The sequence below is a fragment of the Ostrea edulis genome, chromosome 8, assembly GCF_947568905.1.
Source record: "Ostrea edulis chromosome 8, xbOstEdul1.1, whole genome shotgun sequence".
NCBI lineage: Eukaryota > Metazoa > Mollusca > Bivalvia > Ostreida > Ostreidae > Ostrea > Ostrea edulis.
This window is the reverse complement of record NC_079171.1, coordinates 53,400,552-53,428,489: the sequence shown is the minus strand read 5'-3', so window position 1 is coordinate 53,428,489 and position 27,938 is coordinate 53,400,552. Positions and strand designations below refer to the sequence as shown.

General features: G+C 35.4%; 1 protein-coding gene across 2 annotated transcripts; it reads left to right on the top strand.

Annotated features, from left to right (window-relative positions):
- The first annotated feature begins 18 nt into the window (after positions 1–18).
- On the top strand, positions 19–27,938 carry LOC125661888 (uncharacterized). 2 transcript variants are annotated; one of them, XM_048894033.2, is made up of 9 exons: positions 19–332; positions 2,608–2,705; positions 3,827–3,993; positions 5,360–5,631; positions 6,224–6,370; positions 6,608–6,814; positions 7,088–7,188; positions 25,704–25,845; positions 27,097–27,938. In XM_048894033.2, the coding sequence occupies exons 2-9, from the start codon at positions 2,623–2,625 to the stop codon at positions 27,868–27,870; spliced, it is 1,893 nt and encodes a 630-aa protein (XP_048749990.2). In that variant the 5' UTR covers positions 19–332; positions 2,608–2,622; the 3' UTR covers positions 27,871–27,938. The 2 variants fall into 2 exon arrangements, with proteins under 2 accessions (XP_048749990.2, XP_056002434.1); XM_056146459.1 differs by having other exon boundaries at positions 103–332; positions 5,426–5,631.

The following is a 27,938-nucleotide window of genomic DNA, read 5'->3' as shown; positions in this document are numbered from 1 at the left end:
GTTTTGTATTTTTTCGTCTTTTAAATGTCTTGTTTACAATACATGTGCACTGGAAATGCCTTCAATGTGCAAGATGCGTAACGTCGTTTCAAATGAAGACAAACCATTTTAAATCGCTAGTTGACGGAAGTGTATGATACTTGTTATCAGTGCACAGTGATCTATATTTAGCCAGCTGAGCGCCCATTTGTTTTTCACCTGGTTTACTGGCGAGTCATTGATTGTAGAATATTTGCGTTTTAAATACTTCATATAATTAGGAATATATCGGTCAACTTCCGCGGAAGCTTCGCCGTTGTGCTATCACGGGAACGAATTTCAGATGAAAATAGGTAATTATGTTGTTTTAAAATATGTTTATGTACTAAATTTAGTTCCCATGCAGAATGTGTTTGATTGTTTGGATCTGAATATATTGGCTTTGGATCCTTATCCAGTCACATCAGAGATGAGATGTTTATTATTCATTCACACATCTCCTATTGCCGGAATAAAGATCCCTAGTCAGTCACATTAGGTATGGTTATTACAGAACTTCGCAGAGCATGCATCAACTTTCGTTTTAAAAGGATGTTGCTAAAACACGGAATGGGAAACGGAACAGAACAGAAAACGAAAGTTATTGTATGTAATGATTATGACAAGGTCAGCATTCTTTTTTAAAATAAGAATATCATTATGAACAAGGGGAGCAAAATTACAGTGAAAATGGGAAGACATTCACAGAATCCACCGTTCCATACACTTCACACCAACATATGTGTATTTTAGATCATATGTACACTCTATATTTAATTGCTGTTATAAAATTTAGAAATTCATTTCAAAATTAAGGATTATCTCCCTCATGCATAGCTCTTATCCTTGGACGAATTTGACTCCACTTTTTTGGCACGCTGTTTTTGACTATATTTACCTCTAAAACTTCATAGTTATTTCGGATTTCAAACATTTCGGTTGAGCATCACTGAAGAGACATTAGTTGTCGAAATGCGCATCTGGTGCACCAAAGTTGGTACCGTATAAGTTTTACATCATTATAACTCTTTTTGAAAAATATCAAAAGAGCGCCTATTGGTACATTTTATCATTTTCTGATCCACCCCCCCCCCTTCCCCACCGATCGAGACAGTTTGTTGTTTCAAAATAAGAGAAAGATAAGTATCATGAATAAAATGAAATAAAATTGAACTGTTTCAATTCTATCACTTTTTTTGGATGCCACCCTTTGAGGAATGAGTTTATAAGCTTATCCAATGAATAAGAGGTCCCCCGAAAACAAAACGGAAAAAGATAAAGTAATAATTTGATACTTTTCTCAACCAATTTTACTCACATGGGGTTATAGGTGAACTCAGCAGTGCCGTAAATGTTGACATGTATGTTACTCAAGGTCGAAGCATGCTTAGTGGGGGTTCTTTATCGTCTCCACGCCCAACGTACTTCGGTTTTAGTTAAGTTCATATGCAAAAAGGCTCTTGACTTTCACATCTAGAAGGATTAACAGTCATTAGCTAATTTAACATACATGTATTAGATTTGATCCATGCGCGGGGTTCGAACACGGAATCACGTGACTGCGAAACGGGTGTCCTAACCACTAGATTAAATACCTCAACAAATACAGCGTTTACGGATATTATCTATCGAGGTTATGGATTTGTTTTATTGGGTTTTTTGTTGTTGTTTTTCTGGCATGGATATACTTTTCTTCAGATTTCATGCGTTTGGTTTAAGGAACAACCTTTTACCTTTTTCGGTCGATCTGGACGTTGAGTTCTATGAAAGTGACAATTCTGGCAAACAATTGAGAGGATTTCTGAAGTCTAAAACTGATAGTTGATGTTTATGATATAAGATATGTCACAAACTTAAACCAAACAATGCAGAATAAAACGGAGTTCACGTTTTGTGGCCAGCACCACTAAGATTTTCTCAAATCAGAGCTTTCTCAAAAAATCTTAAAATCACTAAACTAAATGTGCCACCAGATATGAATTTTTTCTCAAACAAGGGAGGTTACTGGGATATGAGAAAACCAAGATGACAAAACTATGTGATATTTAAACAAAGCATCTTGAGAGTGGTAGATTGCAGCATGATATGAAATCAAATCCTAAGTCAAAATAAGGAACTGCATATTTGCATTGGATGGCCCCCACCCTCGATGATTGTTCACTCTAGAAATGAGATGCTAGAAGTTTGATATATCCATGGTGCTAATATTCATAGCAGTGAGAAATCGTTATCATGACAACATCTTCAAAAAACCCAGGGAACCTCAGTTTCATCCGAAGTACCCTCGATTTTATCTGTTCTGTATTACGGAAAACTGTCACAGTCAATATTAAAAATAATCAGAAATCATATCATTTAACCAGAAATGAAGTCATCTAGAAATTCAGACTGACTCCCTAAATACCAATTATGACTTCATTTATATATTAATACTAAATCCCTAAATACCAAGATACAATGAACTGCCACAACTTGGTGTTACGCACCCCAGTCAATCAAAATAAACAAAGAAAAAAACTACTATCATATTGGCTGTGCAATATTTTCATCGAATTCAGGTTGAACATACAATTTCATTTATTTTCCCAGCATTCAACGTGGATTATGGAGAAAAGATCTCTATGCGGTACAGACACTGAACAAGACCTAGATGATATAATACGTGACAGTGACTTCGAGAGCTTCAGGTGAACTTTTCCATTTATTAAAGAAATCAATGCAACAAATGATGATTTATGCAATAAAGATTCGAAAGTAACAGCTGAAAAGTAATATGAGTCATCATATTGGAGCATGCAATTAAATCCTAAGATTTTAACAAATGGAAATCATAACATTATCATTCGTTTTCAGCGTTTTCATTTTCATATACCATGTCTTTTTTTCGGACACGTGTATTGTCAATAGATCTTACATCCAGTTCTGGTTTATCCGTATTGTTTATAGGAATTGTGACATTGATCACTGTTGTTCTTTTCACCCTTTCATTAATGCTCATACAATCTAAGACAATTGTATACTGGTCACAAATGAAAATGGGGAAGATGAGATGGTAATACAAAAACACAAGGGTCCCCATGACAATAGAAACTTGGAAAATATTTTGACTTCTTTTGAAAGAGGGATATTTATGTGATTTTTTATGGGAGATAAGTAGTAATCCCAGGGGATATTTTTCATTTTCGTTCTATGCAGCAGGAAAAATGGAAATGACTTCGAATAGAGAAAAACCCACTTTTCAACAATTAGTTAGCTTTCTGCAAACATTATTACTGCTTGTAATGTATTGTAATTTCTTGTTGTGGCCTTCAATTCAACATTAAATGTATCGACGACGTTTTTTTATTAATGATAATAACTTCCCCCAGTTTGGAACAATTTCCAGATTTTTTTCTTGTTTTGTCATGATTTTTATATAACAAGACAAGCTTAAGGTGCCTTCAGGTAAGAAAAAGTTAACCTAAAATCAGACTGAATTCAGCGTAAATCAGGGTCGATGTAAGCTTACCTGATCTACAATGTAAGCAATTTTACATATTTTTCTGCATAGCTGAGTTACAAATGAAAGTCTGTCTGCCATAAGCTAACTATTGATACCTTCAATTTCGGATATTAAGAAAATAAGCCTATCTCTTGGAACTTGATTTTGCAGTTGATGTATTTTTGATTAATTTTCGTGAAAAGGTGAATATAACGAACAATTCAGTTTCTCTTATTTGTTAAAGAAAAAAATAACACATCGGAAAATAGGAAACAAATGATAATTAAACGTCGTATTGCATATGTGCATGAAAATTGTTTTTTACAGAAACACATCAAACTACAGCTTTGTTCAGCGAGATTTAGAAAATGTAATTACTTCCATAAAGAAATTGATTGACTTACCAGAATACCATGATCATATCAGAGGAGAGGCCTGTATGCAAAAATTGAAGAACATCGACAAACAATTAGATTTTACAATTGTAGTCGCAGGTAATCAAGGGAAATCAGTATTTTCTATCTATCTATCTATCTATCTGTGTGTCTGTCTATTCGTCTGTCTGTCTATTCGTCTGTTCCTTTGTCTATATGTCTGTCTATTTATCACTTGCAATTACTGTGTGTGTTCTCTTTGTATGAAAAGGTGAAAATAACGAACAATGATCGATTTCATAACTCCTATAAAGAATACAAAATTAAAAGTTGGGCAAAGACGGACCTCTAGATATATCATCTTACGTCACAGTCCAGGATTTTTCACTCTAGTAGATACAGCTTTGTGGTGGAGTGTCACAACTTCTCACCTATGGATGCCACTTACTGTCGTAGCAGCGAGAGTTATTTATTGTGTCAACGCTTATCATCATATGGTGCGGACCTAGTTTTGAAATCATATCCAAAATACCCGTAACTTGCACATTGAATACTAGGCACTTGGTAATGGGAACGAAAATTGAATTGATCAATAATTGAGTCCGTACCTTTCGGTTGCAAAGTGCATGCATTTATCTGTAAGCTACCGCGACGTATTTGGCCCTATAAGGGGATCAAATCACACATACATATTTATCATTAGTACTATTTATTCCCATTTTATACGACATAAAGAAACATAATGACTGTGGACATACCGTTTATTAATTCTCTCTGTCGATATAATGAAAGGTGAAGATAACGAACAGTTATACATCTCATAACTCCTATAAGCAATACAAAATAGGAAGTTGGGCAAACACGGGCCCTGGAAATACCAGAGGTGGAGTCATGTGCCCATGAGGAGTGACCATCCCCTGTCGACCGGTCACACTCGCCGTGAAAATGAGTTTGGAGATTTTATAGCATTGCTAATATTTTAGGGATGCATAATTTTGATTTGTACTTTAAAGTTTCATTGTGAAATAAAGAAGGAAACAGGAGGTCGCTGTGCTTTTTTGTGCTTCAGTACATTAAACATGATTTTGTTGCACTTGAAATTTACATTGGATTTATTTGCATACTGTAGCTTGATATATTGGAGTAAACACCATGAATACAAATAATCAATTACATAAAATCAATGTAGAGCTACGTGAAGGCAAAATTAGAAGATTAAATAATAAGTACTGAAATATAAAACAATTCAAAATATAGAATGAAATACTTAAAGGCAGCGCCTCATGCATGTGATGTCATAGGATTTTACAAAATAACTGTTTAATTCTGATGGAATGCAAAGCTAAGTATACTGCTCTTTTATAGAGCATGTTGAAATTTCTAGATATATTGATTTAAAATGCGTATTGATTTTATATTGAAAGAAATGTTGCTGTCTTCAATGTCATTTTCCCACAATTCTAATTCTAAATTGTGAAACTTTAAGGAGAAAGTGGAGCAGGAAAATGCAGTGTAATAAACTTAATGATCGGGGAGGACATCTTACCAACAGACATCAGAATCTCAAGCCCTAGAGTGTTTAGAACGAAGTACGCGGACAAATTACGAATATCAACGTGTGACAGCGAGGACAGACAGATACAAGTAACAGGGTGTGATGACAGGGAAGATATGGCAGACAAGTTGTCAGGACTAGCCAGCACAAAGGATGCGAAAATAAAATACATCGACGTTTGGATTCCAGTTGAAATATTGAAGGTATCTAGATTGATTGGAAAAATGTTCGTCAAAATGTTTTGCATGGGAAATGTAACTTACAGGAAAATTAACTTTGTAGTTTTATTCAAGGAATATAAAGAGCAGTGATTAATCTCATAACTCTTATATAGAATGCCATGACCAGGGGCCGTGTTTGCTCTACTCGTGATTGCATTTTCTTTATGCAAATGATAATAATTAGTGATTGCTTGTTATCTTAACCTTTTCATCAATATGTAATAAGGATTTATATCAGATAAACCACTTTACAGTTAATCAAAGTATATTAAAGGCAATATATAGATATACATGTATAAACAAACATATGAAAGAGTTATCGCCCTTTAAAAGGAAAAAAAAAATAGTTGATTAGTTATAGAACATATACATTTTTCTGAATTTCTTTTTATTGAACTTTTTTTTCTTATTAGAGACATTAAAAAACATTCATCAAAACGTATAATTCTAATGGGTAAAATTAATGAAGGATTTTGCAAAAATCCATGATGTCGCATGAGGGTGAAAATACCTTAATATTAAATGAAATTGATACTCTTAACAGATCTTACATGTATGTTGTATACGATTTCAGGATAACATAGTAATACTTGATATCCAAGGCATAGAAGACCAGGATCAGGAGGAAGTAGCCGAATTGATTAAGGATTATTTACCCAATACGCTGGCTTTTGTCTTTGTTGTTAATGGGGAAAATGCTGGAGAGCAACATGGTGGTAGGGTAAGTATGTTACAGTTTATGATAAAGATGTGAAAATATCAAAGAATTGCTTTCAATGTCAAAGTAAATCATATCTTTTATGAAATGTGGATTTCGATCATGTACATTTATTGTACATACTTTGTATTAATTTTAATTCAGGGTAACATAGTAATAGTCGACAACTAGAAAATAATTTAATTTGATTTGAAACAACGAAAACTATCAGAAGCTCAATAGGAAACAAATATGTTGCAGCTTGTGCAGAGATTGAAAAATGTGAAAAAGTCCTTCATTGAAAAGTATGGATTTGATCCGAAAGATCCGATTTTTCTATTGAACAAGTGGGATACATTGCCCCGGCAAAATCTAAAGGGAGGCATATTTGTAGAGACGAGACTGAAATTACACGATATTTGTGAAGGAATTGACGAGCACCATGTTCTTGAATTTGTCGCGTCAAGGGTGAGTAGTTATCACCCCTTTGTATTTATCCAGAATATCAGCGAATTCAATATTACCTGATAGAGGGAATCTGAGTTGATATCAGATGGATAGATATCGCACAAAATATTGAAATGTTATTTCAACATATTCATATGCAAAAAACAATTAAAACAAAAACAACAACAAACAAACAAACACGCACACACAATTTGTCAATGAGAAGTGATAGCTCTATATCAATATTCGGATGTACACCAGTATGAATTTGATTGTGGATGGTTTAATTTACAGTTCTCTGACAATAAAGTGGATCACAGACAAATCGACCGGTTCAAAGTGTTATTGGGGAACATGATCGCTAACAAGAAAGTCAGAAGAAAAACGCACCTTGAGTAAGTCATTCCAAACTTACATTCATTGTTAAAACTCACTGAAAGTGATCAGTCACGATAGCTTGGTTGTTTGAGGTATCGATTTCTATCAAACCCTCTGTTCGAGCCGATCTCGTGTCATGACCCTGACAAGCCTAATACATATAGGTAAATATTGATTGCTGTATGGTCAAACGCTCAGCATGTAGAAGTGAGAATAAAGAGTCTTCCAGATAGAACCATGAAAACGGAAACCGCGTGACGCGACATACTTTGGCATGAGATCGTGAAGATTACGGAGAGTTATTGTTTTACCTGTTCTAGAACTCTCACTGATACAACCCTGTTAATTATGTTCCCCAAACAAAGTTTGGGAACATATTGTTTTTACTCTGTTTCTTATTAAGGTCTTCCGTCTCCTGCGGAAGACCTTACTATTATTGTTCGCGTTCTTCTTCTTCATTATTATTAGGGTCTTCCGTCTTCAGCGGAAGACCCTTCTATTATTCTATTGTTGATTTTTCACTTTTCTTTTTATTAGGGTCTTCCGTCTTCAGCGGAAGACCCTTCTATTATTCTATTGTTGATTTTTCACTTTTCTTATTATTAGGGTCTTCCGTCTTCAGCGGAAGACCCTTCTATTATTCTATTGTTGATTTTTCACTTTTCTTATTAGGGTCTTCCGTCTTCAGCGGAAGACCCTTCTATTATTCTATTGTTGATTTTTCACTTTTCTTCTTCTTATTAGGGCTTTCCACCTCTCAGTGGAAAGTCCTATTGTTATTGTTCTGTTTATTATTATTTTCCTGCCGTCAAAAAAAATCTTCGTCTTAAGACTTATCGAAAAACTTTATAGTCCATCATATAGTACTTCTTGAGAAACGAATACAGTTCACCCTGCGTAATTGAACTTTGACCCCTTACGGAGTTATTTGACCTTTCGCAGAAATCATTGTTAGCACTTCTACTTTGTAACCGTAAATGATAGGAGGATGAAACCTTTTCTAAAACATAGAGGGTAATTAGTAGAAGCGAAGAATTTCAAATGAAGGGGTTCAGTGTCCCCTAAGGGGAGTTAATGCCTCTTTATGTTTTGCGATTTATTCGTAAAACATGTCGAGCTTGAGCACGGTTTGTCGTAGAGACATGGGACCAACTGGAATAGGATCGGTGACCTTTGACCTTGAAAATTAGGTCAAGGTCAAAGGTCAAGGTCATCAGAAAAGAGGAAAAAATAGCACTTTTTATACTCTCTTTCCTGCTTAAGATAGCGTTGAAATATTATATGGATAAGTATTGACTTCTTGATTGGTTTTGATAGTATGCATTACAACTTTGAACTCTGACCCTTCTGTGAATTTCGGAGACTCGCGTCGAAAACCTTGTTATCGCTACTCCTACTTAACGGAAAGTCATAGAGACACGAAACCTTCGCTAATGAATTCACAGTAAAACCGTCTTGCAAAGAAAAAATAATCAAAGGGATACAAAAACCCTTAAGCATAGTTATTGCCCCTGAAAGTCTCCAATATCATTATCTAAGCCTATAACTTTTATATTAATATAGATAGAGACATGGGACCACTTGCATTAAGACCGATGACCTTTGACCTTCAAAATGAGGTCAAGGTCAAAGGTCAAGGTCATCACCAAAATTAATTTTTTTTTCATTTTCAAGGTCTTTCAAAGTATTTTTAGCATTGAGAAGCTAACCGAAAGGAACCAAAAACCCCTTAACAAATTATTGCCCCTGAATATCTTGATTAACATTTTTTTAAGCTTATAGCTTTTACATTAATATAGATAGAGACATGGGATCACTTGCATTAAGACCGATGACCTTTGACCTTCAAAATGAGGTGAAGGTCAAAGGTCAAGGTCATCGTGAAAATTATTAATGAAATTTTCTTGGTCATTTTGAGTTTCGTACATCATCTTAAATATTCTTAAATGTCTTTTTTAAAATCATTGCAGGTGGAAAGCCCTCTAATTGTTCGCGAACAATTAGGATCACTAGTTATTATTATTCTTTTTTTTTCTCCTTACCGATTTTTGTGCAGAAGATTTCTCGGAGATGGCTGGATCGATTTGCTTCAAATTTTCAGGATTGATGCGTTGCCATTTGAAGTTTGTACAGCCGTTTCAATTTTTGAAAAATCACTTTCGGTTGGAAGTTATCCCCCTTTTATCGATTTTCAGATGACCATTTTGTCCAGACAAAAACTCGAAAACGGTAAAAGCTAGAGTGCTGAAATTTTCAGTGATGTTAGACGACATGTTGTAGTTGTGCACCTGGGTTTTCAAAATTTCCGGAAGTGCCTAGTATGGAAGCTCGGTATGGGTCGAAAATGGAGTTTAAAAAAGTGTCCAATTTTTTTCCACGTTTTAAATCAGAACTTTTTACTCGTAACTATTTTGTTTAGATATAAATAACAAAAGTTGTACAGTTTATTGAGATCTTTCGTGTCATATCAAGAAATAGGCCCATGGGCCTCATGGCTCGCCTGAACCATTGAATTTCTGTTACAATGATTAACTTTTTTCTCACGAAACTTTTGGTAAGACATGTAGAATAAAAGTTGTTCAGTTTTGCAAGATCTATTTCATGATATCTTAAAAAAGGTTCCCGGGCGTCATGGCTCGCCTGAACAGTCGAATTTGTATCGCAATTAATAACATTGATAACTTTTTTCTCGAGAAACTTTTGATAAGACATGTAGAACAAAAGTTGTTCAGTTTCGCAAGCGTAAACTAACGATGTTAAGAAATAGGCCTGCGGGTCTCATCGCTCACCTGAACAGTTGGGTTATTGTTGCAATCTATAACATTTTTGTCAAGAAACTTTTAATAAGACATCTAGAACAAAAGTTGTTCAGTTTTGCAAGATCTTTCGAACAACATCATGAAAAAGGCCAACGGGCCTCATGGCTCGCCTGAACAGATTGATCAGTGTCACAATTACTAACTTTTTTCTCGAGAATCTTTTGATAAGACATGTAGAACAAATGTTGTTCAGTTTCGCAAGCGTTAACTAACGATGTTCAGAAATAGGCCTGCGGGTCTCATGGCTCACCTGAACAGTTGGGTTATTGTTCCAATCTATAACATTTTCGTCAAGAAACTTTTAATGAGACATCTAGAGCAAAAGTTGTTCAGTTTTGCAAGATCTTTCGAACAACATCATGAAAAAGGCCAACGGGCCTCATGGCTCGCCTGAACAGTTTGATTAGTGTCACAATTAATAACTTTTTTCTGGAGAAACTTTTGATAAGACATGTAGAACAAATGTTGTTCAGTTTCGCAAGCGTTAACTAACGATGTTAAGAAATAGGCCTGCGGGTCTCATGGCTCACCTGAACAGTTGGGTTATTGTTGCAAGCTATAACATTTTTGTCAATAAACTTTTAATAAGACATCTAGAACAAAAATTCTTCAGTTTTGAAAGATCTTTCGAACAACATCATGAAAAAGGCGAACGGGCCTCATGGTTCGCTTGAACAGTTTGATTTGTGTCACAATCAATAACTTTTTTCTGGAGAAACTTTTGATAAGACATGTAGAACAAAAGTTGTTCAGTTTTGCAAGATCTTTCAAATGATTTCAAGAAAAAGGCCCACGGGCCTTATGACTCGCCTTAACAATCTGATAAATGTTGCAATCAATAACTTTTTTCTCAAGAAAATTTTGATAGGACATGTAGAACAAAATTAGTTCAGTTTTACGAGATATATCTAGAATGATATTAAAAAAAAATAGGCCTCCGGGCGATATGACTCGCCTGATCAGTCGAATTTGTATCGCAGTATATATAACATTATTAACTTGTTTGTCGAAGAAAAGTCTGACCCCTTCAATTAGTGGCCGAGAGCGACAGAGAGTCTTTAATTCATAGCACTTAAATGATCAATATTTGTAAAACATTACCGAAGCTAAATTGTACGTCTAGACAATATATTTGTATCATTATTCATGAACGAAAATCTCATTCGAATTCTTATCTCATCACATCTAAAATTGGACGGAAGACCCACTCGTTGCTCGCAACGAGATCGCATCTAGTTATTAGGGTCTTCCGTCTTCAGCGGAAGACCCTTCTATTATTCTATTGTTGATTTTTCACTTTTCTTATTATTATTATTATTATTCTTTTTTTTTCTCCTTACCGATTTTTGTGCAGAAGATTTCTCGGAGATGGATGGATCAATTTGCTTCAAATTTTCAGGATTGATGCGTTGCCATTTGAAGTTTGTACCGCCGTTTCAATTTTTGAAAAATCACTTTCGGTTGGAAGTTATCCCCCTTTTATCGATTTTCAGATGACCATTTTGTCCAGACAAAAACTCAAAAACGATAAAAGCTAGAGTGCTGAAATTTTCAGTGATGTTAGACGACATGTTGTAATTGTGCACCTGGGTTTTCAAAATTTCCGGAAGCGCCTAGTATGGAAGCTCGGTAGGGGTCGAAAATGGAGTTTTAAAAAGTGTCTAATTTTTCTCCACGTTTTAAATCATAACTTTTTACTCGTAAATATTTTGCTTAGACATATATAACAAAAGTTGTACAGTTTATTGAGATCTTTCGTGTCATATCAAGAAATGGGCCCATAGGCCTCATGGCTCGCCTGAACCATTGAGTTTCTGTTACAATGATTAACTTTTTTCTCACAAAACTTTTGATAAGACATGTAGAATAAAAGTTGTTCAGGTTTGCAAGATCTATCTAATGATATAAAAAAAATAGGCCTCAGGGCGTCATGGCTCGCCTGAACAGTCGAATTTGTATCACAATTAATAACATTAATAACTTTTTTCTCGAGAAACTTTTGACAAGACATGTTGAACAAAAGTTGTTCAGTTTCGCAAGGGTTAACTAACGATGTTAATAAATAGGCCTGCGGGTCTCATGGCTCACCTGAACAGTTCGTTATTGTTGCAATCTGTAACATTTTTGTCAAGAAACTTTTAATAAGACATCTTGAACAAAAGTTGTTCAGTTTTGCAAGATCTTTCGAACAACATCATGAAAAAGGCCAACGGGCCTCATGGCTCGCCTGAACAGTTTCATCAGTGTCACAATTACTAACTTTTTTCTCGAGAATCTTTTGATAAGACATGTAGAACAAAAGTTGTTCAGTTTTGCAAGATCTTTCAAACGATATCAAGAAAAAGGCCCACGGGCCTTATGACTCGCCTTAACAGTGATAAATGTCGCATAACGTTATACTCGTAAATATTTTGTTTAGACATATATAACAAAAGTTGTACAGTTTATTGAGATCTTTCGTGCCGTATCAAGAAATGGGCCAATGGGCCTCATGGCTCGCCTGAACCATTGAATTTCTGTTACAATGATTAACTTTTTCCTCACGAAACTTTGATAAAACATGTAGAATAAAAGTTGTTCAGTTTTGCAAGATCTATCTAATGATATCAAAAACTAGGCCTGCGGGCGTCATGGCTCGCCTGAACACTTGAATTTGTATCACAATTAATAACATTAATAACTTTTTTCTCGAGAAACTTTTGATAAGACATGTAGAACAAAAGTTGTTCAGATTCGCAAGCGTTACTAACGATGTTAAGAATAAGGCCTGCGGGTATCATGGCTCACCTGAACAGTTGGGTTATTGTTGTAATCTATAACATTTTAGTCAAGAAACTTTTAATGAGACATCTAGAGCAAAAGTTGTTCAGTTTTGCAAGATGTTTCAAACAACATCATGAAAAAGGCGAACGGGCCTCATGGCTCGCCTGAAGAGTTTGATTAGTATCACAATCAATAGCTTTTTTCTGGAGAAACTTTTGATAAAACATGTAGACCAAAAGTTGTTCAGGTTTGCAAGATCTTTCAAACGATATCAAGAAAAAGGCCCACGGGCCTTATGACTCGCCTTAACAGTCTGATAAATGTCGCAATCAATAACTTTTTTCTTAAGAAAATTTCCATAGGACATGTAGAACAAAATTTGTTCAGTTTTGCGAGATATATCTAGAATGATATAAAAAATAGGCCTCCGGGCGGCATGACTCGCCTGATCAGTCGAATCTGTATCACAGTAAATAAGATTATTAACTTTTTTCTCGAAAAAAAGCTGATCCCTTTAATTAGTTGCCGAGAGGTAGAGAGAGTCTTTAATTTATAACATTTAAATGATCAATATTTGTAAAACATTACCAAAGCTAAATTGTACGTCTAGACAATATATTTGTATCATTATTTATGAACGAAAATGTCAGTCAAATTCTTATCTAATCACATCTAAATTTGGATGGAAGACCCACTCGTTGCTCGCAACGAGATCGAATCTAGTTATTATTATTATTCTTTTTTTTTCTCCTTACCGATTTTTGTGCAGAAGATTTCTCGGAGATGGCTGGATCAATTTGCTTCAAATTTTCAGGATTGATGCGTTGCCATTTGAAGTTTGTACCGCCGTTTCAATTTTTGAAAAATCACTTCCGGTTGGAAGTTATCCCCCTTTTATCGATTTTCAGATGACCATTTTGTCCAGACAAAAACTCAAAAACGATAAAAGCTAGAGTGCTGAAATTTTCAGTGATGTTAGACGACATGTTGTAGTTGTGCACCTGGGTTTTCAAAATTTCCGGAAGCGCCTAGTATGGAAGCTCGGTAGGGGTCGAAAATGGAGTTTAAAAAAGTGTCTCATTTTTCTCCACGTTTTAAATCATAACTATTTACTCGTAAATATTTTGCTTAGACATATATAACAAAAGTTGTACAGTTTATTGAAATCTTTCGTGTCATATCAAGAAATGGGCCCATAGGCCTCATGGCTCGCCTGAACCATTGAATTTCTGTTACAATGATTAACTTTTTTCTCACGAAACTTTTGATAAGACATGTAGAATAAAAGTTGTTTAGGTTTGCAAGATCTATCTAATGATATAAAAAACTAGGCCTCAGGGCGTCATGGCTCGCCTGAACAGTCGAATTTGTATCACAATTAATAACATTAATAACTTTTTTCTCGAGAAACTTTTGACAAGACATGTAGAACAAAAGTTGTTCAGTTTCGCAAGGGTTAACTAACGATGTTAATAAATAGGCCTGCGGGTCTCATGGCTCACCTGAACAGTTGGGTTATTGTTGCAATCTATAACATTTTTGTCAAGAAACTTTTAATAAGACATCTTGAACAAAAGTTGTTCAGTTTTGCAAGATCTTTCGAACAACATCATGAAAAAGGCCAACGGGCCTCATGGCTCGCCTGAACAGTTTGATAAGTGTCACAATTACTAACTTTTTTCTTGAGAATCTTTTGATAAGACATGTAGAACAAAAGTTGTTCAGTTTTGCAAGATCTTTCAAACGATATCAAGAAAAAGGCCCACGGGCCTTATGACTCGCCTTAACAGTGATAAATGTCGCATAACGTTATACTCGTAAATATTTTTTTTTAGACATATATAACAAAAGTTGTACAGTTTATTGAGATCTTTTGTGTCGTATCAAGAAATGGGCCCATGGGCTTCATGGCTCGCCTGAACCATTGAATTTCTGTTACAATGATTAACTTTTTCCTCACGAAACTTTGATAAAACATGTAGAATAAAAGTTGTTCAGTTTTGCAAGATCTATCTAATGATATAAAAAATAGGCCTGCGGGGGTCATGGCTCGCCTGAACAGTCGAATTTGTATCACAATTAATAACATTAATAACTTTTTTCTCGAGAAACTTTTGATAAGACATGTAGAACAAAAGTTGTTCAGATTCGCAAGCGTTACTAACGATGTTAAGAATAAGACCTGCGGGTCTCATGGCTCACCTGAACAGTTGGGTTATTGTTGTAATCTATAACATTTTAGTCAAGAAACTTTTAATGAGACATCTAGAGCAAAAGTTGTTCAGTTTTGCAAGATGTTTCAAACAACATCATGAAAAAGGCGAACGGGCCTCATGGCTCGCCTGAACAGTTTGATTAGTGTCACAATCAATAGCTTTTTTCTGGAGAAACTTTTGATAAAACATGTAGACCAAAAGTTGTTCAGGTTTGCAAGATCTTTCAAACGATATCAAGAAAAAGGCCCACGGGCCTTATGACTCGCCTTAACAGTCTGATAAATGTCGCAATCAATAACTTTTTTCTTAAGAAAATTTCCATAGGACATGTAGAACAAAATTTGTTCAGTTTTGCGAGATATATCTAGAATGATATAAAAAAAGAAAATAGGCCTCCGGGCGGCATGACTCGCCTGATCAGTTGAATCTGTATCGCAGTAAATAACATTATTAACTTTTTTCTCGAAAAAAAGCTGACCCCTTTAATTAGATGCCGAGAGGTAGAGAGAGTCTTTAATTTATAACATTTAAATGATCAATATTTGTAAAACATTACCAAAGCTAAATTGTACGTCTAGACAATATATTTGTATCATTATTTATGAACGAAAATCTCAGTCAAATTCTTATCTAATCACATCTAAATTTGGACGGAAGACCCACTCGTTGCTCGCAACGAGATCGAATCTAGTTAATAAGGTCTTCCGTCTCCTGCGGAAGACCTTACTATTATTGTTCGCGTTCTTCTTCTTCATTATTATTATTATTATTATTATTATTTTCCTTGGTAGTACACGCGTTTTTCTCAGCCATTTCTCGATCGATTTTCACGAAATTTTCAGGAAAGATGTCTTGTGATGACGAGACTTTGCTTGCAAAATTTTGTGCTTGACGTCACTTCCGGTCAGGAGTTATCTCTCTTTTAGTGACTTTTTGAAGGGCCTTGTTGTCCACGCATCTCCTCCGTTAGTTTTGAAGCTAGAGTCTTGAAATTTCTACACAAGATAGAGTAAACATTTTAGAAGATTTGTGGGGATTCGATTTTACCGGAGGCGATTTGCCTGAACGCTCGCCTGGACCTGAAAAAATGGATGCCAAAATTTTTCGCCGATTTCGGCGATTTTTGACCTTTGATCTCCAATATCTTTTTTCTTGCAAATATTTTGTTAAGACATGTAGAACAAAAGTTGTGCACATTTACGAGATCTTTTCGAAAATATCAAGATTTAGGGGCTAGCCCCTTAAATTAGGGATCTAGAAGGGCTCAAAGTCTAGATCAAATATCTCAAAAATCGTTAATATTTTGGTATAAGTCAAAGAACAAAAACTGTTCATCTCAACAATCCAAATCTATTCGTATAAAAATTTAGGTCATATGTTACGTAATAAGGGATTTTAAGGGCCAAAACCATAAATTTTTTACCCCTTGTATCTCGAAAACGACAAATATTTTGAAAAGCAATAAAGAACAAAAGTTGTTCAGAATGATGATCTGAACAATATGCATATTCCGTTTTTACCCTATGTGGCCCCGTTAGGGAGCTACAGTTTGGCCCCTAAAAATTACTTCTAGAAATAACTCGAGAACGGTAAAGAATTTCTAAATACTTGTTGAACAAAAAATGTTTGAAATGTCATGACCTTTCTTACGATATCAAGCAAAAGGGGCCGACCCTTTAAATTAGGGGTTCAGAAGGGTCCAAAGGTTTATGAGAATATCTCAGAAAGTATTAATATTTTGTAATAAGTCATTGAAGCGGAAATGTTCATCTCAACGAGCTTGTTCGTATCAAATCAAAAAGTAGGTCATATGTTACGTAATAAGGGATTTTAAGGGCCAAAATCATAAATAATTGACGCCTCATATCTTGAAAACGACAAATATTTTGAAAAGCATTATTGAACAAAAGTTGTTCAGAATGATAATCTAAACAATATGTACATTTCGTTTTTTCCCTATGTGGCCCCGTTAGGGAGTTACAGTTTGGCCCCTAAATATTTCTTGTAGAGATAACTCGAGAACGGTAAAGAATTTCTAAATACTTGTTGAGCAAAAAATGTTTAAAATGACAAGGCCTTTCTTACGATATCAAGCAAAACGGGCTGGCCCTTTAAATTAGGGGTTCAGAAGGGTCCAAATGTTTTTGAGAATATCTCAGAAACTATTAATATTTTATAATAAGTTGTAGAAGCGGAAATGTTCATCTCAACGAGCTTGATCTTATCAAATCAAAAAGTAGGTCATATGTTACGTAATTAGAGATTTTAAGGGCCAAAATCGTAAATATTTGACGCCTCATATCTTTAAAACGACATATTTTTTGAAAAGCATTATTGAACAAAAGTTGTTCAATGTGTCATAACCTATCGATCAATATCAAAAAATGGGTCTGTGGGCCTCATGGCTCGCCTGTAGAGTCGATTTTTGTCGATATCAGTCGATTTCAAAAACTTGTAACTGGTAAATATTTTGTAAGGACATATTGAACAAAAGTTGTTCAGTTTATCGAGATCTATCGATTGATATCAAGAAATAGGCCTATGGTCCTAATGGCTCGCCTGTAGAGTCGATTTTTTGTCGATATCGGTCGATCTCAATAACTTTTGACAGGTAAATATTTTGTAAAGACATATGGAACTAAAGTTGTTGAGTCTATAGAGGGCTAACAAATGACATCAAGAAATAGGCCCGCGGGCCTTATGGCTCGCCTGGAGAGTCGAATTTCAAACGAATTTCACCGCAACTTTGCTTCAGAAGCTTATGATATGAAAAATTGATTATATCTAAAGTGTCTTAAAGTCGGAAACTAAATTGGGACTCATTTGTCTTTTCTTTTTTCTTTTTTTAACTCCGAGTGCATCAACAAATCGGACGGAAGACCTACTCGTTGCTCGCAACGAGATCGCGTCTAGTTATTATTATTATTATTTTTTTTTTTCCCTTTCGTCTCCGAGACCGTTGGATGGATATTCCTGAAACTTTCACAGATTATAGAGAAGGATGGTACCTCGAGGCATTTTTTTCATTTTTTCAAAATTCACTTCCGGTCGCAAGATATGTCCAATTTCCGTCTTTTTACAAGACATCTTGTCCAGCGTTTTTCTCAGAAACGGTAAAAGATAGAGTCACCAAATTTTCAGAGTTAATAGATCTCACTTTGTAGGCGTGCAGTAGGGAGTTAAAAATGTCGGCCGTCACTTCCGGTCGTCACCGGAAGTGATTAAAGGAAACATGAATTTCAAACTTTTTTCTTTCAAATTGAAACCTATTTTGGTCTACGATATCTCGTTCTAATTCTCAAAAAATGTTGACCCCACCGGAAGTTGCATCTCCAACTTCCGGTTATATCAAAGAAAGACTTCATTCTCTCATTTTTCAGTGCCATAAATCTTGGTCATGAAACTAGTTAATGAGTTGAGTTTTACATATATTATAGTCACTATAAATGTCTAGAGTAACGTCAAATATTTTTGTAAAATTTATTTCCGGTCGGCAAATACGGCTTATTAGCTGTTTTCGTTGTCCAGCGTTTTTCTCAGAAACGGTAAAAGATAGAGTCACCAAATTTTCAGAGTTAAAAGATCTCACTTTGTAGGCGTACAGTAGGGGGTTAAGAATGTCGGCCGTCACTTCCGGTCGTCACCGGAAGTGATTAATTAATCATAAATTTCAAACTTTTTTCTTTCAAATTGAAACCTATATCGGTTTATTAGGTCTCGTTCTAATTCTTAAAAAATGTTGACCCCACCGGAAGTTGAATCTCCAACTTCCGGTTATATCAAAGAAAGACTATTCATTCTCTCATTTTTCAGTGCCATAAATCTCGGTCATAAAACAAGTTAATGATTTGAATTTTACATATGTTATAGACACTATAAATGTCTTAGAGAATGTTTAAATATTTTTGTAAAATTCACTTCCGGTCGTGAGATATGGGGTGGACATATTCAAACCTTGTTTTTTCAGTTTCTCAATAATGAATACAGATAGAGGCTTGAAACTTGTAGAGTTGATCAACAAACATCAGTCCATTGTACACATACATTCAATTTTTTTGTCCGTCACTTCCGGTCTATACCGGAAGTAATTTAAAAAATGTCGATTTTCCGATTTCTTCGAGTGATTTCTCAGAGATGGCTGCACATATTTTCTTGAAATTTTTAGGAATAATGTCTTATGAAATGACCTTGCTATAATTATTTTTGTTTTTACAAAATTCACTTCCGGTCGGAAAATATGGCCGATTTTCTGTTTCTCAAAAGGAATTTTGTCCAGCATTTTTCTTGGAAAAGGTAAAATATAGGTTCATCAAATATTCAGGGATCATCAATCTCCGTTTGTAACCGTGCTGTAGGGGTTGAACATGTCGACCGTCACTTCCTGTCGTTACCGGAAGTGATTGAAATAATCGTAAATTTCAAAAAAATTCTTTTAAATTGAAACCTATACTTGTTTATTAAGTCTCTTTCAAAGTGTCAAAAGAATATTGACCCCGTCGGTAGTCAAAACGACTACTTCCGGTTTCTTGATAAAATACTTTTTTACTTTTCGTCTCTTTGTCCCCATAAATCCCACTTATATTTGAAGTCTTTCATATGATTCTCACATGTCTTAAGAACAGTATCAACTTCTAGAGTTTTGATTATTTTGTTTTTCTAAATTGACTTCCGGTCGGTAGTTACCAACTACTTTTTCTTTCTTTAGTTTACAATGTACTTCTTTTTGTTGAGAACTCTTTCAGATAGAGACGTGAAATTTTCAGGGAATAGAGACAGTAAAGAGTCGCTGTCATTTATAGGAAAACACATCTGAATAGTACTTCCGGTCGTCACCAGGAGTTACAAGAAATGAGTAAAAAATTCGATAATACATTTCTCACTTATTGTTCAAGTACACTCTCTGATATATTTGAATGGTTTTCGTAGGATCAGAAAACTCTTTACCGGAAGTGAACAAACGGAAGACCTACTCATTACTAGTAATGAGTGTCTAGTTATTATTATTATTATTCTTTTTCTCCGGTACTTTTTTGTCCGGTAGTGTTCTCAGAAACTACAAAAGGGATCGATATGAAACTTTCCAGGATGATAGTATAGCGTTTGTAGATGTGCATAGTGATAGTCATTTTGTTTTCACGTGCATGCACGCGCGCGCACATGCATTGCAATTTTGGTACAAAAAATGGAAAATCAGAATTTTAAAGGGATCGATATGAAACCTAAATAGGATGGTAGTATATCACTTGTAGATATCAAAAATAATAGTTATTTTGTCTGCATGCACGTGCATTATAAAATTTGTACACTAACTTTGGAATCAGTCTAACTTTTTTTGTTGTTCATTGAAATGACTTGATATTCATATCATAGGTAGATATTGAGACCCTTAACTGATTTGCATGGTCAAAATTACCAATTTGCACGCGCATGCACGTGCGCTTCATTTTGATTGGATAATACTAAAACGTTTGTAACTATCTTATTTATGAAGCGAATGAGATGATATTCACAGCATACGTAGACAATATGTGTATCTATATTTTGGTGTAACGTTTTTACAAATGTTCAATTTTTAAAGGACAATAACGTTTTTGTTTTTCATCAAATTCTATTGATATTAGGGGTTTAGATGTGTCTTGGTACTCCTTACAAATTGCTGTGGTTAGAATTACTGCTCATCACGTGCATGCACGTGTGCTGATTTCTGATTGGACGATTTTAAAATCGCTATAACTTCCTTATATTTGGTGGAAACGTTATGAAATTCATACTGTGGGTATATGATACAAATGCCTGTTGAACGACATCAACAAAAATTCGGAATCATACACGCGTGCGCGTGTATGCACGTGCAACGTTTTCTTTCATTTCTTGGTACTGAAATGCCGATATTGAACGTACTACATGTAATTAAAGGCTAAAATAAAATGATTTTTTCCTATAGACATCACTTTTTAATTGGGGGAGGTTTGGGGAACATCTGTAACGGTCCCCGTTACAATTAGAACTAGTTTGAATGAATTTACACCTATTCGACTCAATCGATACTAACAAAGACAGACTGTTAATTTCGAGTTTTTTTTTCCTATTTCAAAATACTGGTAAATCTTAGAGGTGTGCTTCCCTGCGGTTCGGATGTTTGCATAGCAGATAGTAATCATCGTTTAAGCAATGGTGTTGATTGTATAATATTTAACATCCCTCTCGATTACCTTTCATTCATATGAAGGGTCAGCATTACCGGTGAAGGGTTGTAAAATTTAGGCCTATGCTTATAGCTTACGGCCTTCAAAAGGATATTGACACGATTTGAGCTGAAAATTTTCAAATTTAATTTTTTTGATTTTTAGTGTTTATTATACTTAACTAAGGTATTACTACACCTGCTGTGACACGTGACCTCGGGTTTTGCTATCTCATCCGATGGGTGGCCCAATTCAATCGCCTTTTACGGCAAGTGGGGGGGGGGGGGGGTGCTGTGGACCTGATCTCACCCGGATCCGTAAGGGAATTTTTTTTGTAACAGAAAATATAAACATTTGCTTTTCCGCATGCAGGAATTGGCTGATGTTTATTTCTGGAAACATTTCTCTCGATAATATTTCACATTTCTTTCATTCAGATGTTTAAATTGCCACGGTGGCCTAAAGGTAGAGCGTTCATCCTGGGGCAATGCCAGACCTAATTCGTTAAAACAGGTAGTGACAGTTCCATCGACAAGCGTTCGGTATCAGGTGTAAATGTCACGGGTCATCGAAGATGAAGAAGCTAAACAACCCTCACTGCTCAATGGCCGTAAGCGCCGAGCATAGGTCTAAATGTGAAGCCCTTCACCGGTATTGGTGACATCTCCATATGAGTGAAAATGTCGAGAGGGACGCATATTGATAATGTAAAATTTATACGGTACCAATTATGATGCACCAGATGCGCATTTCGACAAATAATGTCTATTCAGTGATGCTACAGCCGACATTTTGGAAATTCGAAATAACAATGAATTTGTAGTAGCTAAATGGAAAACTAGAGTTCAAAAAAAAAAAAAAAATCTAGAGCAAAATTCGTCCAAGGATCAGAGCTATGCACAAGGAAGATAAAATTCTTACTTTTGAAATAAATTTCTAAATTGTATCCCAGCAATTAAATACATATCTGTATTTTCAAGCTAGTAACGAAGTACTTAGCTACTGGACTGTAGAAACCCTCGGGGATTAAAAAGGAAAACTAAAGCTAAAAGGAAAACTAGAGTTCCAAAAAAAAAAAAAAAAAAAAAAATCTAGAGCAAAATTCGTCGAAGGATCAGAGCTATGCACAAGGATGATAAAATTCTTACTTTTGAAATGAATTTCTAAATTGTATCCCAGCAATTAAATATATATCTGTATTTTCAAGCTAGTAACGAAGTACTTAACTACTGGGCTGTAGAAACCCTCGGGGATTAACAGCAGAGGACTCGATCCAGGGGTCATGATTTAAAGCTTATACGGTACCAATTTTGATGCATCAGATGCGCATTTCGACAAATAATGTCTCTTCAGTGATGCTCAAAGCCGAAATGTTGGAAATTCGAAATAACAATGAACTTGTAAGAGATAAAAGGAAAACTAGTGTGCCAAAATCTGGAGCCAAACTCGTCCAAGAATGAGAGTGTATTTCTCACTGGCTGTAAATGTCCCACGAAATTACCTTTTGGGGGTGGAGTGGGGCAACTTTATGAGGCCGGGGACCATAAGAAGGTCCCCAGTGGGTCCAGGGTAAATCCCACCACCTGGTGGTTGCCCCTTGATTTTACAGATTTCAAAGGGCTTAAAATTGGTCTCGTATGTAGTCATTTTTACAATTTCTGTCATTTTTGATAAGGTGAAATTAATAAGATGACGGAAATATTTGGAAAAATGCAAGTTCTCCCAATAAATCAAAAGATTTTGTCACTTTTTTCTCCGACAGTTTAAGAAATTATTGCTTCTTTTATCGTTTACATTTATTTAAACAAGAGACTATGATTTACCTTAAATTTACCTGCGCCCTTTGAATTCCGCCACTGATATTTAATTTTTTATATTATCGTCTTTGGGAAGATTTTGGTATGCTAGTCCCGACGAGCACGGGCTACGAAGTGTGATTTAATTTCAAACTGTCCAAGAGTTGGATTCTATCTCTACCCAGAGTTGTCGTCCCTTGCTCTCACATACACCTTTGTCAACGTCTCAAGGGTTTACAATGTAAAACGTATGCGGTACCAATTTTGATGCACCAGATGCGCATTTCGACAAATATTGTCTCTTCAGTGATGCTCAACCGAAATGTTTGAAATCCAAAATAACGATAAACTTGCCAGAGCTATTATAGGGTAAAACAGTGTGCCAAAAAGTGGTGTCAAATTCGTCTAAGGATAAGAATTTTGCATGAGGGAGATAACCCTTAAGTTTGAAATGAATTTCTAAATTTTATCACAGCAATTAAATATACATCCGTATTTTCAAGCTAATAACGAAGTACTAAACTACTGGGCTGTAGAGACTCTCGGGGACTAACAGTCCACCAGCAGAGGCCTCGACAAGATTCTTGTGAAATGGCACGGATGCTCAAATAAAGTATGTTTTCAACTTCAGTTACAAAAATATATGTAAATAGATAAATACTGAGCTGATGTCAAGTCTTTTTTGGAAACAAGAATCATTGGTTTGTGCTTAAATTCGGAGACTGGGTTGCTATATTGCACCATGCCTATACATAGACACATGGAGAACGGATATTAATAGGGATAAAACTACAGATAGTTGTCTGCCCTACATGTTCTCGATATTTTATAAAGTAGGTCTTAGTTTTATTCACCGTAAAAAAGTGGAATTACATGTGGAATAACATTGCTTATTTTGAATTAACAGAGGTATATGTGAGTGTAAGGAACGATGACTCTGAGTAGAGATTGGGTTGGATTGTCAGCGAAAACATTGTTTAAAGCATTTTCCCCTTTGCAGTACTGGTTTACAATAGCAATATCTTTTTTTCAACCCAACTCCCCTTTACCATAGTTACCACCGATTTTCCCGTCCAAAGTTCCCGTGGGGATCCGGGTTAGAATAGGTCCTCAGTACTCTCGTGTCTGTCGTAAGAGGCGACTAAATGGGGCGGTCCTACGGATGAGACCGCAAAAACCGAGGCCCCGTGTCACAGCAGGTGTGGCGCGATAAAGATCCCTCCCTGCTCAATGACTATAAGTGCCAAGCATAGGTCTAAATTTTGCAGCCCTTCACCGGCAGTGGTGACGTCTCCATATGCGTGAAATATTCTCGAGAGGGACGTAAAACAATATTTAATCAATCAATTAATCCCGTCCAAAGTTATAGGTATAATCAATTAATATAATATCAGTGAATATTACGTCAGCAAAAATAAAAAAAATCGACTGTGAAAAAACAAAACAAAACAATGTCAAGTTTATTTACATGAACATAAGAAACGTGTTGTATGACTATTGATGAGAATTACGTAGAATATCGAACGTAACAATTGTTTTCAACAACGGATTCTATTCATTTTGAAATATACAATGTACGTCGTGTTTTGTATTTTTTTCATTTCAACTTTTAATAATATGTAAATAATACATCTTAAACTTTAATTTACACAAGAAATTCAAATTTGCGATTTTTTATTTCGGTAGTCATTTTACAGACCTCTCTCGTGATCATATATTTATATGATGAACTGCGTTAGGGAGCATCTATCTCATGGACAATATCAAAAGATCGATGTCGGATAAAATCTAAATTCAGATAGTTAGGGGGTGGGGTTGAAATCTCCAGTACGTTTCTGTCATCCGACATGGATTATAAAAACGGCAAGCGACTCTTAAAAAGCCATAATACCATAACAATAATATTACATTTTAATGAATATTTGATAGTTTTAATGTACACTTTCATTTGTGAATGACTAGTAGAAAAGGTATACAGAGTGGTATTTATACTCGTATATTTTTACTTTTTTACTTTTTTTTTTACTTGCTAATCGATTAGGTTCAACATTCACTATATTTAGTTTTAAAGGGGGAGGAGTTCTTCGTGAACAAAACTATGTGGATGTACTTGTCAGACATTGAACTTTTGATATCACCCCTTTCTGTCATATTTTTGAGACCGGGATACTAGAAATGTTCCCCTTTTCTTTCCGCAATATATACACTTCTTTCATTGACGTAGTTGATACGACAAAAATAGAATTCTTGTGAAAATTGTTTATTCATATGTAAACATAGTAATGAACAAATAGAAAAAGCGAAGATAACGAACGGCGATTGATCTCGTAACTCCTATAAGGAATAGAGAATAAGACTTTGGCAAACCCGGACCCCTGGATACTAATATATCTATCATAGGTGGGGTCACGTGACTGGGAGGATAGGTCTCCTGTCACGCTCGCTGGGATGAATCACGTCAGACAGCATTTGACGCAATGACACGTTGTATTGATAAACTAGACCGTTGTGATAACCGTATAGTTTGCGAAATGCTGATTTTAAACGATCAATTGACGCATATTCAAAACATCAGCTTTTTGTCAGTAGTGAGTCCTGTTTGTGATCGCAATCGTGGGAAATAAAGTATGATTTACGTTTCACAGATATGCCAATACTGTTTCGTGAGAATATAACTAGGGCTATTTGGGGATTGACATCATGAATATTATATCAAAACAATTTCACGTTATATAATGCAATGTATGTTTCAGATTTGTCAAATCCTTCATCGAGTGTTGTGAAGTGGTTCTTATCAAGAAGGTGAACTTTGGGAGACAAAGTGTAGAAGAAAATGTCCAACTTTGCAATCAATTTTCAAAAGAATTACACGATGCTGAGTATAAAAGACAAGAGGTAATAAATCTAACAATGCAATAAAAACAAGCACCACAGGTTTATCCGTATCATGTGTGGTATGACTACATATACATCATATTATATCTCACAAACGTATAGAACCAGTTGAGATACGTAAACACCACATGCATTTGATAATGAAATATTGCTTTATCAATATGTTAAGTTGCGATGAAGAAACTGAAGGTATCCTGTTTGCTATACAGTTGAGTTAATCGTTTGTGGATAGCATCTATATTCAATAACATTCAAGTACGAAGCAGATGTGGAAGACTGTGAAATCGGGTTTTTTTTCGCGTTCATTACAATTCATTACGTTACATTGATAGTTTGATTGTATATTTTTTATTCTTCCACTAGAGAATTTGTTACTCATATTGAGACGTCACCATTGCTGGTGAAGGGCTGTAAAACTTAGGCCTATGCTAAGCACTTATGGCCATTGAGTTGGGAGGGATCTTTGTCGTGCTACACCTGTTGTGACACGGGACCTTGGTTTTTGCGGTCTCGTCCGAACGACCGAACCATTTAGTCGCCTCTTACGACAGGCAAGGTGTACTTAGGACCTATTCCAACCCAGATCTCCACAGGGTTCCATTACGCTACAAAAAGTCTTATATACGACCATTACGTTGCTAAAAAATGTCTTAGACACGTTTGAATACAGTATCGTACCTAAGCAATTTTTGTGGAGGGGAGAGAGAGAATTTTGACGTTTGTTCATTTTAATCAAGAAGTGAAACTATATATATTTTGGAATGTATCACGTATGTTATGGCGCCGCCCACATATAATGTTTAATGTTTTGTGTTATACATATATACTATGGATTTAATCCACAACAGCCATAATTACACCTATTCTAAAAGTGCGCCCGTTTTCTAGGTTTCATCTGATAGACATTTAAATTTTACTTTGAACGTCTATGAGATTCGAATCTTTGGTGGTAGAGAAGGCGGTTGCTATGACTAAAAGGTTTTATCCTTTCAATATGCAACGCTAATTACAATGTAATCATCGCCTACTGAGTGAGGTTTACAAACATATCAAGTAACACACTGAAATAAGTATATTTAAAGTGTTCAAATGTTTCTGCAAAATACACGTGAAAAATGCTTAAATCATAGCTCTCAGCATAGTACATAATATATTGTCTTTAAATCCTTCAAAATATTTTTGTAGGATATATAGCAAAAATCTTAACAACACGGCCATGGTTTCTCATGATTATGCTTTTTTTATTTCAAGGCACATAAAAATCTTCAACAAAACGTTGATGAATTTCTTGAAGAAGCGGCTAAAACTTTTCATGACTACATCCACAGCACTGAGTTCAAACGTCGAATTCTACAAGGCATGGATGAATATTCACGGATTAGGATAGGAAGTGAAATCGGCTCTCGAATAGAGAAAGAAACATATCGATGGCAGCAGATGAATATAGAAAAAATGTTTGAAGCGACAGTCATGAAAAAACTAACAGAAAACATGGTCAAAATCCAGGAGTCACTGCATAGATTGAACTACAAATTGAGAGGATTAACTTCCCCTTTCGACGTTGAGAATAAGCTTCCGTTCGCTCTTGTTTCCTTCTTTGCTCCCAGCGCACCTGCCGTTGCCGGAAGTATCCTGATGACCCACCTGTCAGTAAATCGTAATGCTGCAATAGCCTTGGCTGCTACAGGACTTATGACTGGTTTAGTGTATTCAGGATTGGTGATGCTTGATGCTATGGATGACAATGAAACCGCCATTAAAAATGCGTACAAGGCCAGAGTAGAGAGACTGACAACAGAGAAGATAAAACAGTCTTTAACTAAAGCATACGCCGAAGGACTCGAAAACATAGTAAAGAATTTTCTCGAGGGAGATTTCAAGGACGAAATAGATAACTTGAAACGGACTGTCACATCAACGAGAAAGAAAATAGATTATTTCCAAAAGGAGACTTCAAAATTGGCCTTTCTCTGTTCTGCAATGTCGAAAATCAGAATCGATTTCAGCAAGATAAACAATGCCTGAATAGAAAGCATTTTTTTTAATTTAAACAGTATCAGAATATGATAATAAGACATTCTTTATTTAGACAG

Coding starts and splice junctions, on each gene's coding strand:
- LOC125661888 (XM_048894033.2), top strand. CDS start 2,623: ATGGAGAAAAGATCTCTATGCGGTACAGACACTGAACAAGACCTAGAT. Junction 6,371..6,607: donor GAGAGCAACATGGTGGTAGG/GTAAGTATGTTA, acceptor AATATGTTGCAG/CTTGTGCAGAGATTGAAAAA. Junction 6,815..7,087: donor TTGAATTTGTCGCGTCAAGG/GTGAGTAGTTAT, acceptor TTTAATTTACAG/TTCTCTGACAATAAAGTGGA.